We start from the raw sequence: 13,543 nt of genomic DNA on the forward strand, positions 1-13,543 counted from the left end.
TCCGGGTGGTCAGTGGTGACGCATAATAGATGCAGATTATATGACGAAGTGACTTATTTATATATTTTTTCCACTTTATTAGACATTTTTGGACTGATGCGACTTAGGCGGTGCGACGCGTACGGCAGAAAGTACAGTCAATATAAGCGCTGATCAAAAATGATCACATGTATACAGACAAAAAAAAAATCCTTCAGCTTCTGCTTAATGTTGAGAGACTAATAGATGTAGACCCTCAGTTTGTGTTTACTGATGAATGATCAGCTTTACAGCACAGATGACATTTAGATGACAATCTGTGTTTATAAGTTCTTTGGAAGATCATATGAATAATATTTACATGCCTCTAAATGAGTATTGTTGATTTTTAATCTGTTCCAAGTCATTGCTCATCGAATTTAAAGCCCATATTGACACAGTCATGTGCACGCAGCACATCTTCAAGCCACTTTCATTTTAGCAGCCGTTTGACTGTGAATCTGTACTTCTCTGTGTTTGTGCCACTCAATCTGCCTCTTGCTTTTCTGATACAACCATTTTAAAATTACACAGAAATTAAAGCAAACGTTTGTAAAAATGTGACAAAGTAGACGGTTTACTTGAGATTTAATCTAAATTTCTTGTACCTAATTGACTTTTCTTTTTTAAACTCCTTTGCAAATCCCACAGTAGTTAATCCTGCTGCTCTCATCTTCCAATTTTATCATCTTAGAAGATCCTTCCTGGCACCTCTGTCATCCACCTGCTACCAATTACACCAGCAGCCAAACTGGGCAGCTGCTGGCAGACTTAATTACCTTTTTCCTCAGTTAATTTCTGCTACATCACCGACATGTGCCGATGGCCCAGATGGACAGGAGGAACCATGCTGCCTGTACTGTCCCACACAGAAACAACCGCAGTGTAGGAGAGACAAACACCAGGGACTCAATTTTTAAAATCAATGTGATACGCATTGGCCATGGAAAAACTCATATTGTTCATAATTGTGTGCACGCTACACTACCTGTGACCAAAATCATTTCAGTCAAATTATAAGGAAATTTTAAGAACATACTTTTTTTTCACAAATAACTGCTAGTAAGATATTTCCTTTGTAAAGGTCCTGTCACACAGCACCTTGCAGCACTGGCAAGCGTCAAAGTCAAAGTTTCTTTATTTGTCATACACACCGAAATTGTGTACACAGGGTCCGAGTTACATCCAACGAAAGTATAAAATGGAAAAGAAAAATAGTAATAAGATCTAAGATATGAACTAAGAAAAACGTTAAACTAAAAATATGCTAAGCACTAATAGTACAAAAACAATACGCCATTGGCAATACATGCCAACAAATGAAAAACAAGACAAGCATGCTGGTGCAAGTTGGATAAGTTGGGTGTAAGTTTTGAATAAATTACCATCACACTGATATACACTGCCTGGCCCAAAAAAAAGTCGCCACCAAAAAAAAAGGTCACACTAATATTTCATAGGACCACCTTTAGCTTTGATTACAGCATGTATTCTCTGTGACATTGTTTCGAAAAACTTCTGGAATGTCACAAGATCTATTTCCATCCAGTGTTGCATTAATTTTTCACCAAGATCTTGCATTGATGACTAAACACTAGGCATGATGGGTGCATCACTTCACCTGCCTCTCTTCTTACCCTGATGCGCCAATCACTCTGAAACAGGGTCAATCTGGACTCATCAGACCACATGACCTTCTTCCTTTGCTCCAGAGTCCAATCTTTATGCTCCCTAGCAAATTGAAGCCTTTTTTTCTGGTTAGCCTCACTTATTAATGGTTTTCTTAAGGCTACACAGCTGTTCAACCACAATCCCTTGAGTTCCCTTCGCAGTGTGCGTGTGGAAATGCTCTTACTTTCAATATTAAACATAGCCCTGAGTGCTACTGTTGTTTTGCTTTGATTTGATTTCACCAAATATTTAAGTGATCGCCGATCACGATCATTCATGATTTTTTTTCCAGTCACATTTCTTCCTGGAAGACAATGGGTCCCCACTATCCTTCCAGTTTTTAATAATGTGTTGGACAGTTCTTAACCCAATTTTAGTAGTTTCTGCAATCTCCTTAGATGCTTTCTCTGCTTGATGCCAATGATTTGACCCTTCTCAAACAGACCGACATCTTTTCCACGACCACGCAATGTCTTTCGATATGGTTGTTTAAGAAATGAGAAGCAACTCATTGAACCAGTTGGAGATAAATAACTTGTTGCCAGCTGAAAGATAATCGTCCATGCAGTAATGTTCAAATAGGAGGCTCATACCTATTTGCTTAGTTAAATCCAGGTGGCAACTTTTTTTTTGTCCAGGCAGTGTACAATTAGCCGGTAACTTTGTTAATGCACTAAATTTTCAGCGTATGCTGACATGTTGCTGCTAAGTTAGGTATAAGTTACAGGTATATAACTGGTAAGTTATGCATTTGTTGATTCTTACAAATACTTGGGAATCTTGGTTGATGCACATCTCTCTTTTAAGCTCCACGTGGAAAACCTAGTAAAGAAACTGAAAGTTAAACTGGGTTTCTTTTTCAGAAATAGATCCTGTCTAATTCGGAACTCTAGGAAACACCTTGTACCTGCTACTTTCCTTCCCTCCATTGATCACGGTGACATTATTTACATGAACGCTCCTGCAAGCACCCTGCAGATGTTGGATGCTGTCTATCATGGCGAGCTAAGATTCATAACTGGCTGTAACTACCGTACCTGTCATGGTACTGTACTCATTGGTCAACTGGTCGTCATCAACTTCACGCTGGTACATTTTCATCTTTAAATCGCTCCTTGGTCTGCTGCCTTCTTACATCTCCTCCTACATGTCACTTTGTCAGTGCAGCTACAGCATGCGCTCTCAGGACATTATTACCTGCAGCGTCCCCTCATTGCGGACCAAATTTAGTAAAAGGACCTTCTCTTACTCCACTTCTGTAACATGGAATATCTTACAAAAGTATCTGAAACTCTTGACTTTGACCTCTCTAAGGGACTTTAAACAACTGTTGAGTTCATGGGAAAAATCAATGCAGACATGTTCCTGTTTTTAGTATCTTACACCATTTTATAATGTAGTTGGTTTTTTATTTCATTTTATATGCTTTTATATGAATGTTTATTGTTGTCTGTACCTCATCTGTTTTTGTTTAAATCAGGTCTCTCTTGTAAATGAGTCTTCGTGACTCAGTGAGACTAACCTGTATAAATAAAGGTTGAATGAATAAGTTCACACACGTTACATGTAAGTTACTCATAAGGTGATACGTCGGAATCCATGTGGGCAATTGTGTACGTACACATAATTTATTTCTAGCGTATGAGCACCTTGCTTATGCAGAGCTTATGCACAGCACGTTGGAGCATATTGCGACGATAAACGTGACATCAGAAAAGGGCAGCTCTCGGCACCTCCAGTCATTAATTTTGCATTGATCAACATGCCTCAGAAAACATCAAACAAATCTGTGATCAAGGAAGCTGCAGCAGGGTCCTCCATCTCTGTGGTAATGGTTGTAGCCCTCTGCACCTCATGCACCCAGCAGGAGTGACGAGTTGCACATCATTTGGACCTTATACATGTCTGAACCCCAAAAGGCTGGCAAATGCGCCAACTGTAAAAGTTATAAACGCGTGAGCCAGAGCCGGTTGTTCACTTTTTATTAATGTAACGGCAAAAATATAAATAAATCAGAGGAGTCGAGGTGCTGACACAGCAGCAACTCATGCTGGACCCAATTTTACCCGAGCTAATTACCGCTGGTGCTCAGTTGCTCTCCTCCACATCTTCTCCTCCTCTGTCTGTCCCATACACACACCTAGACAACCCCTCACCCGGAACCAGAACATTAACCCTTTAAGGACAAATATTACAATGCGTTGCAAAAACCTATGATATAAGTTACAGGTATGTTAGAAGTTGCTCATAGGTTGGAAATAGGCTACGGGAATGCTCACAGATGGTTTACGACCTCTGTCAACTCATGCAAAGGTTGCCTGTCACATACCTGTAATCATGTCTAACTTATCAGCAACACGTCTGCATACACTGAAAATTGTGTGCATGTGCAAAAATAAATTTTCTGGCATCACCACATGACAAACTTATGTCATTGTATATCTGCGTGCTGTTAACTTATTCCAAACTTATATGACTTACATCAGCATGTTTGGCTTTTTTTCATACGCTGATACTTTACGTCACTGTGTGCCGGCCGCTCTCATCACAGTCTGCTCCAACACGCTGTGCACAAGTTAATTATATGTTAATTATAAGCTCTGCATAATAATAAAAAAGCACTCATACAATTGAATATGTTGCGTATAAGCTAGAGACAAGGTATGGATAAGCTATAGGTTATATTTTTGTTCACTTGTTAGAAATATGGTATGTATACATCCAAAAATTTCTTCCAGTTGATTTTTTCAAATTCTGTTTTCAGCAAATGCCAGCGTTTTGGACAAAATTTACACAAGTCAACAAATGTTCTCTAAAACATAGTGTGACAGGGCCTTCACGTTTGATGTGAGATAAAACAGGACAACACAAAACCAAGCCACTAGAAGGTATTAGTATGGCTTGGATAAACCCAACAAATGTATTTTTGACACCCTAAAACTAATATTTGGGCATTATAAGCATACAACAGAAAATCTTCAGATGCGTTTTACTTTCTTGATTACGTGTTCTTGTTGGTTGATTATACATGAACTTTGCACATTGTCTGTAAGAACAACGCAAATGTGTGAGTGCAGATTAACACTTCAGCTTTTCCAAAGTCCAAACAAAATTCTTGTCTGTCATTGACCTTCATGTTGCCTTTTTGTCTTACCAACCATGTAACGTAGTTTGGATCAAACAGAATTTACCAATCTTGTCCAGTTTTGACCATTTTTTAGTATCTCACGGTTTTATCAACCCAATGACTATGAGAAATAGACCGTTTAAACAATCAAAAAAATACAAGTTTGAGTCAGGGATCATATGTTATGAGCAGCTTAGATATTATACAACTTTATTTCAGTGATAAACTGCACATATAGAACAGGAATGTTCCCATCTTTGACACTTTTCCTTTCAAGTAGGTTTATTGTCATTTCACCATGTGTGTCAGAAAACGTGATTTTTGGATCCAGAAACAGCCAGACAACGAGTGTGAAAACAAAAACAGTATATTTATTTATTTTGTAGCTGCTGGAGAGAGTCAGGATCCAGCTGCAGTGACAGGTCTTCACTGACACCAGAGGGAGAGCTGGTGCACAGGCGTGCTTTAAGCGGGGTAATCCAGGGTCGTCGTTCTGAAGGTGAAGCAGGGGTCAAGCACCGCGAGTCAGAGTTCTTTAAACAGATCCAAGGGGTAATCCAAAATCCAGATTCCAAAGGCCAGAAAAAAGTTGTCGTACCAGGATCAGAAGTGCAGAGCAGAACCAGACGAGGAGCAGGTAAAACGGTAAATCCAGAGGACAAGGCGTGAGGTCGAAAATCCAAAGAACAAGGCATTAGCATCACGTGTGAATAAGAACAAGATGGTTGGATATCAGAGACCAGGAAGTGTTTGATCATCTGGCAGAGGATGATCGATAGCTTTGGGCTTAAGTAGGGCAGGAAACATGAGACTGGCACGATCGCTGATTGACGTGAAATGAGCAGAGTGGGCATGGTGATGACAGGAACAGGGAAACGTGCAGAGCACGAGGGCTGAATGAGCTGCAGCGCAGAGTGGGTGTAGCTGAGAGGCAAAGCTTGAGAGTAGAGCATGACAGAGTAGAAACAAGACATGAGGGGCTGTGAGCGAGGCAGGGGACAGAGGATGTGATCATGACAACGTGTGGTACATGAGGTGGAACAAAATTATGTATACAGGGTCCCAGTTCAGCTCTAACAAGAGCCCTCTGGATAAAACTTTTTTTTTTTTTTTTTTTTTAACTGAAGTACAATGAAATCTGTATAAATGTATCACTTTCTCTACATTTTGCCAAATTATTCAACCAATAAAAAATATTGTAGCAATCTTTACCTATGTCTTTAAACATGTTTGGAAAGCTGCATGAAAAATAAATTGGTTAAATATTTCATAACTTTCAAAATAATTGATTTAACCCTCAAAAATTCTAGCAGGTTAGTGCTGAAATAAATACAGTTTATGCTCATTTTGTTCATGTTTTCTTTAAAACCGATCACTCTGTTAGCTTGAACTATATTTGAGAAGTTTAAAAAAATGTTCAGCCAAAATTCATCAGTCAGCTAAACAAAAATAATTCCAGCCCTCCTGTTAAAATGTGCACAATGGGAATTACCTCAACATATTACACATGACATGATAAAGATTTGATCTTTTCAGTTTTTATGGTCCTGATTGCTGAGAAAAGCTGTGGATTCATTAAAGGGGTTAAAAAGATTAATGGATTTGTGCGTGTGATGCTTCAGGAACGTCCGTCTCCAAACACACCACCTGCTGCCCTCCAGCTCTGCGTTACGTTCGCTGATTGATTCTTCATAAACAAAGAATAACATACGACTCGAAGAGAGATGCTAATGACGCATCATCCAAACTTTTAATGAGTGCATTCATCAGAGTGCGAACTCGCATGCCTGCCACTTCTTTTTTCTTCTTCTGCATCTCCTCCTCCTCTAAATTAAACCCAATTAATTATCCAGCTTCTGACGTCCTTCTAAAACACTTGCAGGGAATGTAAAGCCTCTCTTGTAGTTTACTGCCTCTGCTAATCATCTGTGAGGGGAAACAAACATTTATAGAAAATTTAGATTTTCTGAGTGATGATATAAGAATATGTAACTTTGCAACACTGTAATATTAAGTTTTCTTTTATAAAACGTGAATAATACATGGTAAAAGAGCTTTTGAAATTATTTTCAGCAGACTCGGTGTTTGACATGTTTAACTGAATGTTATTTTTTGCTCCAATCAACATCACCCGAGTTCATTTTAACTACCAAGAGTCTCAAACCATCCACACTCAGTTTCTGCTGCCAACTTCCAGTTCATCATCTGAGCTGCTTCACAGCATTTCATTATGAAACACAAAACTGGTTCCTACAATCACATGATTCACAGAATTCACCAATATTTTCACACACACTGTAATTCTAATGTTTGTGAGATCAGTAACCTGCATCCTTTCATCTTATTATTTTCTGTCTTCATCATTCATTGCATTGTTTGATGTGTGTTTTGTTAAAAGAAAGCATAAAAATATGTGCATAACTTAACCGAACCTCGCCTATATTGTGATTTGAATTTCTGCTCAAATATGAAACCCAGATTATTTTAGCTCAATTCCTGAGGATGCTTCTCTAAAATGTTTTGAGGTCAGCACACTTTAAAAATAAATAAAGATAAAAGTCATAAGATTCTATTGAAAACAGAATTGGTTGAAGATACAATAAGATCAGATGAAATCATAATTGTCATGTTTAATATACAATGACATTGTCTTTACATCAAAATATTTCTAATAATAATGCTTAGAATGTACTTTGGTGTGCATGAATACTGTACATTCAATTCAGTTTATTTATATAGTGCCAAGTCACAAGTCGTCTCAGGGCACAGGACAGAAACATTCATATATAAAAATAATAATTTAACATTATTTATCTGAGGAGCAGACTGCTTTGAATTTAACTCCATCACAGAACTCTCATCTTGAGCAAGCATGAAGGTGACAGTGGAAAGGAAAAACTCCCTCATGAGGAAGAAACCTTTAGCAGAACCAGACTCAGGACAAGCGAACAACTGCTTCGACTGGCTGGGTTTGGTAAGAACAGATACACAATGGCAGGTCAAGGATCACATGTTCAGATAGAAATAGTATCAAATAAAAATTATTAAATTTTAACAATTCATTTAAGGAAATGAGGTCAAATTGTCCTCCAGTAGTCTAAGCCTATAGCAGCATAACACGCCAACCCTAACTATAGGATTTATCAAAGAGAAAAGTCTTAAGTCCAGTCTTAAAACTGGACAATGTGCCAGCCTCATGGACAGAAACTGGAAGTTGGTTCCACAAGAGAGGAGCCTGATAACTGAAAGATCTTCCTCCCATTCTGCTTTTGGAAACTCTAGGAACCACAAGTAAACCTGCAGTCTGAGAGCTAAGTGCTCTGTTAGGAAAATATGGAACAATAAGATCAAATATAAGATGGAGCTAGGTTGTTGAGAGCTTTGTAGGTTATAAGTAAAATTTTGAATTCAATTCTGGATTTGACAGAGTCAGTGGAGAGAAGCTAAAACTGGAGAGATATGATCTCTCCCACTAACTCCAGTTAAGACTCTGGCAGCAGCATTTTGGATCAACTGAAGACTTTTTAAAGAAGTATTTGGACACCCAGATAACAAACCATCGCAATAGTCCAGTCTAGACGTGACAAATGCATGGACCAGTTTTTCTGCATCATTTTTAGATAAGTTTCTGAATTTAGCGATATTACGCAGGTGAAAGAAGGTGGTTCTAGTAACGTTTTTAATGTGAGGGTTAAAAGACATCTGCTGCGGGGAAAAAATGAAACCATTCAGATAAGTTTGGTGGTTGGAGGTTTTATTCGTTGAGACAACAGAGTTGTAATGTTTACTGAAAATAAAAAGCTGTGTCTGAAAATATTGGTTTAAAGATATGCTTCATTCTATTCAATTCAATATATAGTGCCCAATCACAACAGAAGTCGTTTCAGGGCATTGAACAGAAACATTCACTTACATAAAAAGTTAGTTAATACATTATTTATCTAAGGAGCCAGATTGCTTTGAGTCATTCAGGTTTTGAGGTTCAGTTTGGCTCATGCATCCTCCAGCTGTGTTTGGCCTCTCATCACTTTGCTGTGGGTTTTGTGTACAGTCTAAACACAACGAGTCACTTCAACACAAACTCAACCAAACAGGTTTCAAAACAATCCACCTATAAACCCAGCTGCTCTGAGTGACCAGTGGGTTGCTGATGCTGAGCTTGTACTTGTACACGCCTGCACGTGAAATCAAAGATACTCACATTAAACCTGTTTGAATGTCGTCTCTGTTGCAGTGGGACCAGTTGGAGCTGGGGCTGGGCCTCAGCTGGGAGCAGCATCTTGGCCGAGTTTGGGACTCTTCACCTTGAGTTTGTGCATCTGACAGAGCTGTCTAACGACCCAGTCTACAAAGAAAAGGTGTTTTATATGAATGGCATGACCAGCTTTAAGGTAGTATCTCACTGGGCTTCAACTAGATGGCGTATAGTATTTGCGAGGAAGTCTCCAAAGTGTGTCAAAGCATTCGTGAGGGTTCTTAATGTCTTTTTGTGTGTGTAGCTCAGACGTGCACTATTGTTGCTTGAGTTTTAAACATGTTCAAAAATGTGTGCAACAAATTTCTCTGAAAATAGAGTCATTGTGGGTGTCTCAGACTCATCCCAGTTTTGTCACAGGCTTCTCTAACTCCTCTTCAGAGTGCAGAGCTTCATTTAGACTCCGCCCCTCTGGCTGTTTTCTGACAAAACATCCGAGGCTAATGTCCAGGTCTAAACACCGCATCAGGATTGATAAACGATATTTAAAAAACTGGCCCAAATCAGGCTGTCTGCATTTCAAAAGTGTGCTTTAGTAGATTATCAAAATGTGTGGGGGGGAGCTGCCAAGGTGGGTACAAAGCAGGTCAAGGCAGGTATGATGTGGGCAACAAATTAATGCCCACGGCCCAAAATAAACTCTTGCAAGCTGTGCTCAAAAATAAGTCGTGATTTTTAATAATTGGCCTCTCAACATGTGTTTGGCTCGCAGGTCAGAATTCAGTGAGCCTGAAACTGAAGATTTGAGTCATTTCTTGCAATTTTATCACAATTTTAAATCTCCAGCAGTCGAAGCACAGTGAGATACTGCATTTAATTTGGTTCTAAGTGTGTACCGTCATCATTTAGTCTAATAACATCTTACAAAACTCTTATTGTTTGATGTGGTTTTTTTATTAAGTACTTTTCAGCCATGTCATGATGACACAGTACGAGTTAACTTTACACAAGCCAGCCTGTAGTCTAACCATTAGACTTGTGTTTGCAGGTGATGAGCATCAGGAAGCTGCTGAACAAGATTGAGAAACCTCATGGCCTGTATCCTAACTTTCTCAGTCCAGTCAGTGGAAACTGGGTCCAGCGTAAGTTCTTGGAGATTACAGGATATATATTTCTGTTAAACTTGTTCCTAAAGCACGGATAAGTGTTGATAGTCTGTCAAACTCATTGGCTTTCGTACATAAAATCGTAAAGATAATCTAGTTTTTGAGGTTTTTCTTGTTAAGGTTAAAGATTTGTCACCACCTGATTGTGTTTCCGCAGCACTGCTCGGGGTTACAACAATCTGAGTCTCTTGTTCACTTAAATTTACGTTTATTTTATTTATTTTTTTTCCATTTCACACACCTGACACACTTTAGGTCTCTGTGCGTGTAAAAAGTTCTTGTTACAGCTCGTCTGAATCCATCAGTCTCTTTCAATTTTAATATCAGCGTCACAGTAACTCTGGCTATATGACTCCCTCCGCTCTGGGTTATTGAAATTCAATTACCGCAGAAAATTGGATCTGTCCGATTTACCTGAAAAGAGCTAAGAAAAAAAAACTAGTTAAGATGACACGAAGAGGTGCTAAACTGGATGATTACAGCAGCTAATTGTTGCAGAAGAGCATGCAGGAAATGAAACCGTACATAATAAATAAACACACACTTTGGCCTCCCTCGTTCGTCGGTCGAGGACGACCACAGCTGCTCGGTGATAACCTCGTGGGTGAGTCGGTGAAGGTGGTGCATGAGTGGACAGATAAAGAGTCGTGTCATACTCATCTGGGTGAGACCGATTCTGGATTAAACAAGGAAGGGCGACGAGAAGAACCACTTATTTTAGCTAAAATGAGAAAATTATCTAATCATTCAGTTTACCTCATTTGGGTGACATGACTCAAAATAACTTTAAAACTAAACACTAATTTCTTATTAATTTACAAAACTCTGATAATTTTACTAAAGAGCTGTTAAATTAGGCCCCTGCAGATTTGAAAGGTGTTAAAATGTTTGCTACAAGTTAAAGAATTTCTAAAAGAAGATGCACAATGACTCTAAACAGCCTGTAAAAAATATTTCATTATGCTACTATATACTGAAAAAGGGGTTAAACTAGAATTCCTTAAAGGAATACATATTGTCTACTCGGGCTGAACAATTAATTGCATTTGCAATGATATTGTGATGTGATTAAATGAGATTTTCTCATCGCAAAGGCTGCAATTTGACTGCTCGCTCGATCTGGTTACGTGACTTGTGAGCGAGTGGAGCGGAGCAGAGCCGAGCAGGGAGCGAGAGAAGTCAACGCTGCTCTTTAACCGGTCGCACAATGGCGTCAGGCTCGACAGAAGCTGATACATCTGAAAGTTTGGTACCAAAGAGCGGCAGCACTTTCATTGTTTGGAATTATTTTGAACCTGCATTGCTGCTGTTGCTACCTCTCGAGGTAACGCCACAAACTTAAAGCAAGCAAAGTATCAGCCGACAGGGATCACTGACCCAACTGTTCCAAGGTATTACTCCGTATGAACATAATTTCAATTGGCACGCAGAAATAACTTGAGCAATAATAGAGTTCATAACGAAAGACATGATAACACAGTGACCAAGCCTGGGTTTACAGCCTTGCTGGATAAGCGGTACAGAATGCCCGCGCGCACATTTTAACCAAGTTATCCCAGAGCTACACAAAAAAAAAAGCAAAACAAAAGCTGCAGCGATGCTGAAGACAGTGGGTTTTTTTTTTTGCAACTGAAACAGATTGATTTATTGATTATGTTCGTTGAAAAATACACGAGAAGTAGACATTGAAAATAATTGCGTATTAAATCGCAATATTGAGGTAAAAAAAATTAAACGCAATTAAAATATTTTCCAAAATTGTTCAGCCCTGTTGTTTACTAATTTCATGTTAAAGTTTTACACAAAGACCTCATGTGAACCTTTAGCTGTAGGAATGGGTGACGGGGAGAATTCTCACCTACCACTCCAAATTTGAGCTCAATATCAGTGAGGTTGACATAGTTTGGGACATTTTTGTGTTGGCTAATGTTTAGCTGCGGTTACCGTCTTGATTTGAACTGACCCCAGAGGTTAATGGGAAGGAAATGAGTTTGGGGCATTTTTATGGTTGCAAGGTGGATTAGCTGTGGCAGCCATTGTAACTCAGGTTTACTTATAAACTTTTATCAGTTGTTGTTGTGCCTCCTCTGATTACATTTTGAAAGGTTTGTTAAAATGTTTCCACTGGTTTGTGCATAAAAAGTATACCATTTGTGTTTTTACAATCCTAAATCAGTGCTTTAAAAATAAATGTAGTACCTTTAAAGTTGGTGCGTGTGTTATAGTTGACTTTATTTGCGTTTAATTTCGTCTTTAGATCATGTTTCTATCGGTGGACTCGGAGACAGCTTCTACGAGTATCTGATAAAATCGTACCTGATGTCAGACAAGACGGACGAGGACGCAAAAACGACGTACTACAACGCCATGGAGGTATGAACACTTTCGACCTTTAATGCAAACGACGTGTGCAAACTCAATGCATGTCTCAATTAAACAAATACTGCTACAAAAAAAAAAAAATTGCATAAGATTTTGATCAAATATACGTCGAGACAACATGGACGGCAGCAAGATAATTTAAGTGAAAGACAACATTTGATACATACATTGGAAACCCTTCAGACGTTTAAAAACACTTACAGATGCTGAACAACTTCAAGAGGTTTTTTTTTAGGTTGCAGTGTTAAATACATTTGTACAGAGTAGGTTGCATGACACATACATTAAACTAAACGTATATGAGTTTTTCTTTAAGGGTTATAATGTTAAGCAAACCAAATCTGTGTGAATGATTACAAAACAGAAAATGTTTATACACTGTGTATGAATAAAGTATAGGAACTTCATGTGGCCTTTAAGATGGCCTCGTTTATCATCAAAGGATCAATCCAGAGCTAGAATCATTAATTACGAAGTCTCTCTTGTGACTTGGTATTTAATGACCAAGGACCACTCTTCTATCGGATGCTGCAGGTTTTTCAGGGGTCTGAGGTGAAAGCTCGGCACAACTAATTATCTTTGCTTTTCAAATAAAAGCAGACTACTAAATAAAACACTTCTGAATAAGAAAACATTTTCCATTTATGGGGTGTCATGATTGCTACTAACTACTGCTAATTAGAGACAAAATTATCAGGCTGAACCCTATGGAAAAATCCATTTTTTAACGAGGTTTTCTAAACTTTGATAGTGCACACATTACTGGTGTGTCGTGTTTTTGCATTTTGAATCTTTATCGGGAGTAAATAAGCTGCAGTAAAACAAGACGGCACTTACAAAATTTCATAGAAGTACAATCAAAACATTTTTTTCACACTAAACACAAACAAAACAGGAAAAATATAAATATTTTGGGAAGAAAACAAGTTTTAGCTGGTTCTTAATGTGACAGACCAGAATTCTAAGTCAAAGTGAGCTGCATGT

The 13,543-nt window shown here is 38.5% G+C and overlaps 1 protein-coding gene across 1 annotated transcript in view; it reads left to right on the top strand.

The window, feature by feature from the left end:
- LOC119409666 (mannosyl-oligosaccharide 1,2-alpha-mannosidase IC) overlaps positions 1-13,543 on the top strand; it is a 91,514-nt gene that overhangs the window by 61,868 nt on the left and 16,103 nt on the right. The window contains exons 4-6 of the mRNA XM_037676568.1: positions 9,051-9,174; positions 10,060-10,153; positions 12,435-12,550. Coding sequence (XP_037532496.1) covers positions 9,051-9,174; positions 10,060-10,153; positions 12,435-12,550 — 334 coding nt within the window. The remainder of the gene's footprint in view (positions 1-9,050; positions 9,175-10,059; positions 10,154-12,434; positions 12,551-13,543) is intronic.

The sequence above is a fragment of the Nematolebias whitei genome, chromosome 5, assembly GCF_014905685.2.
Source record: "Nematolebias whitei isolate Nwh7 chromosome 5, NemWhi1, whole genome shotgun sequence".
NCBI lineage: Eukaryota > Metazoa > Chordata > Actinopteri > Cyprinodontiformes > Rivulidae > Nematolebias > Nematolebias whitei.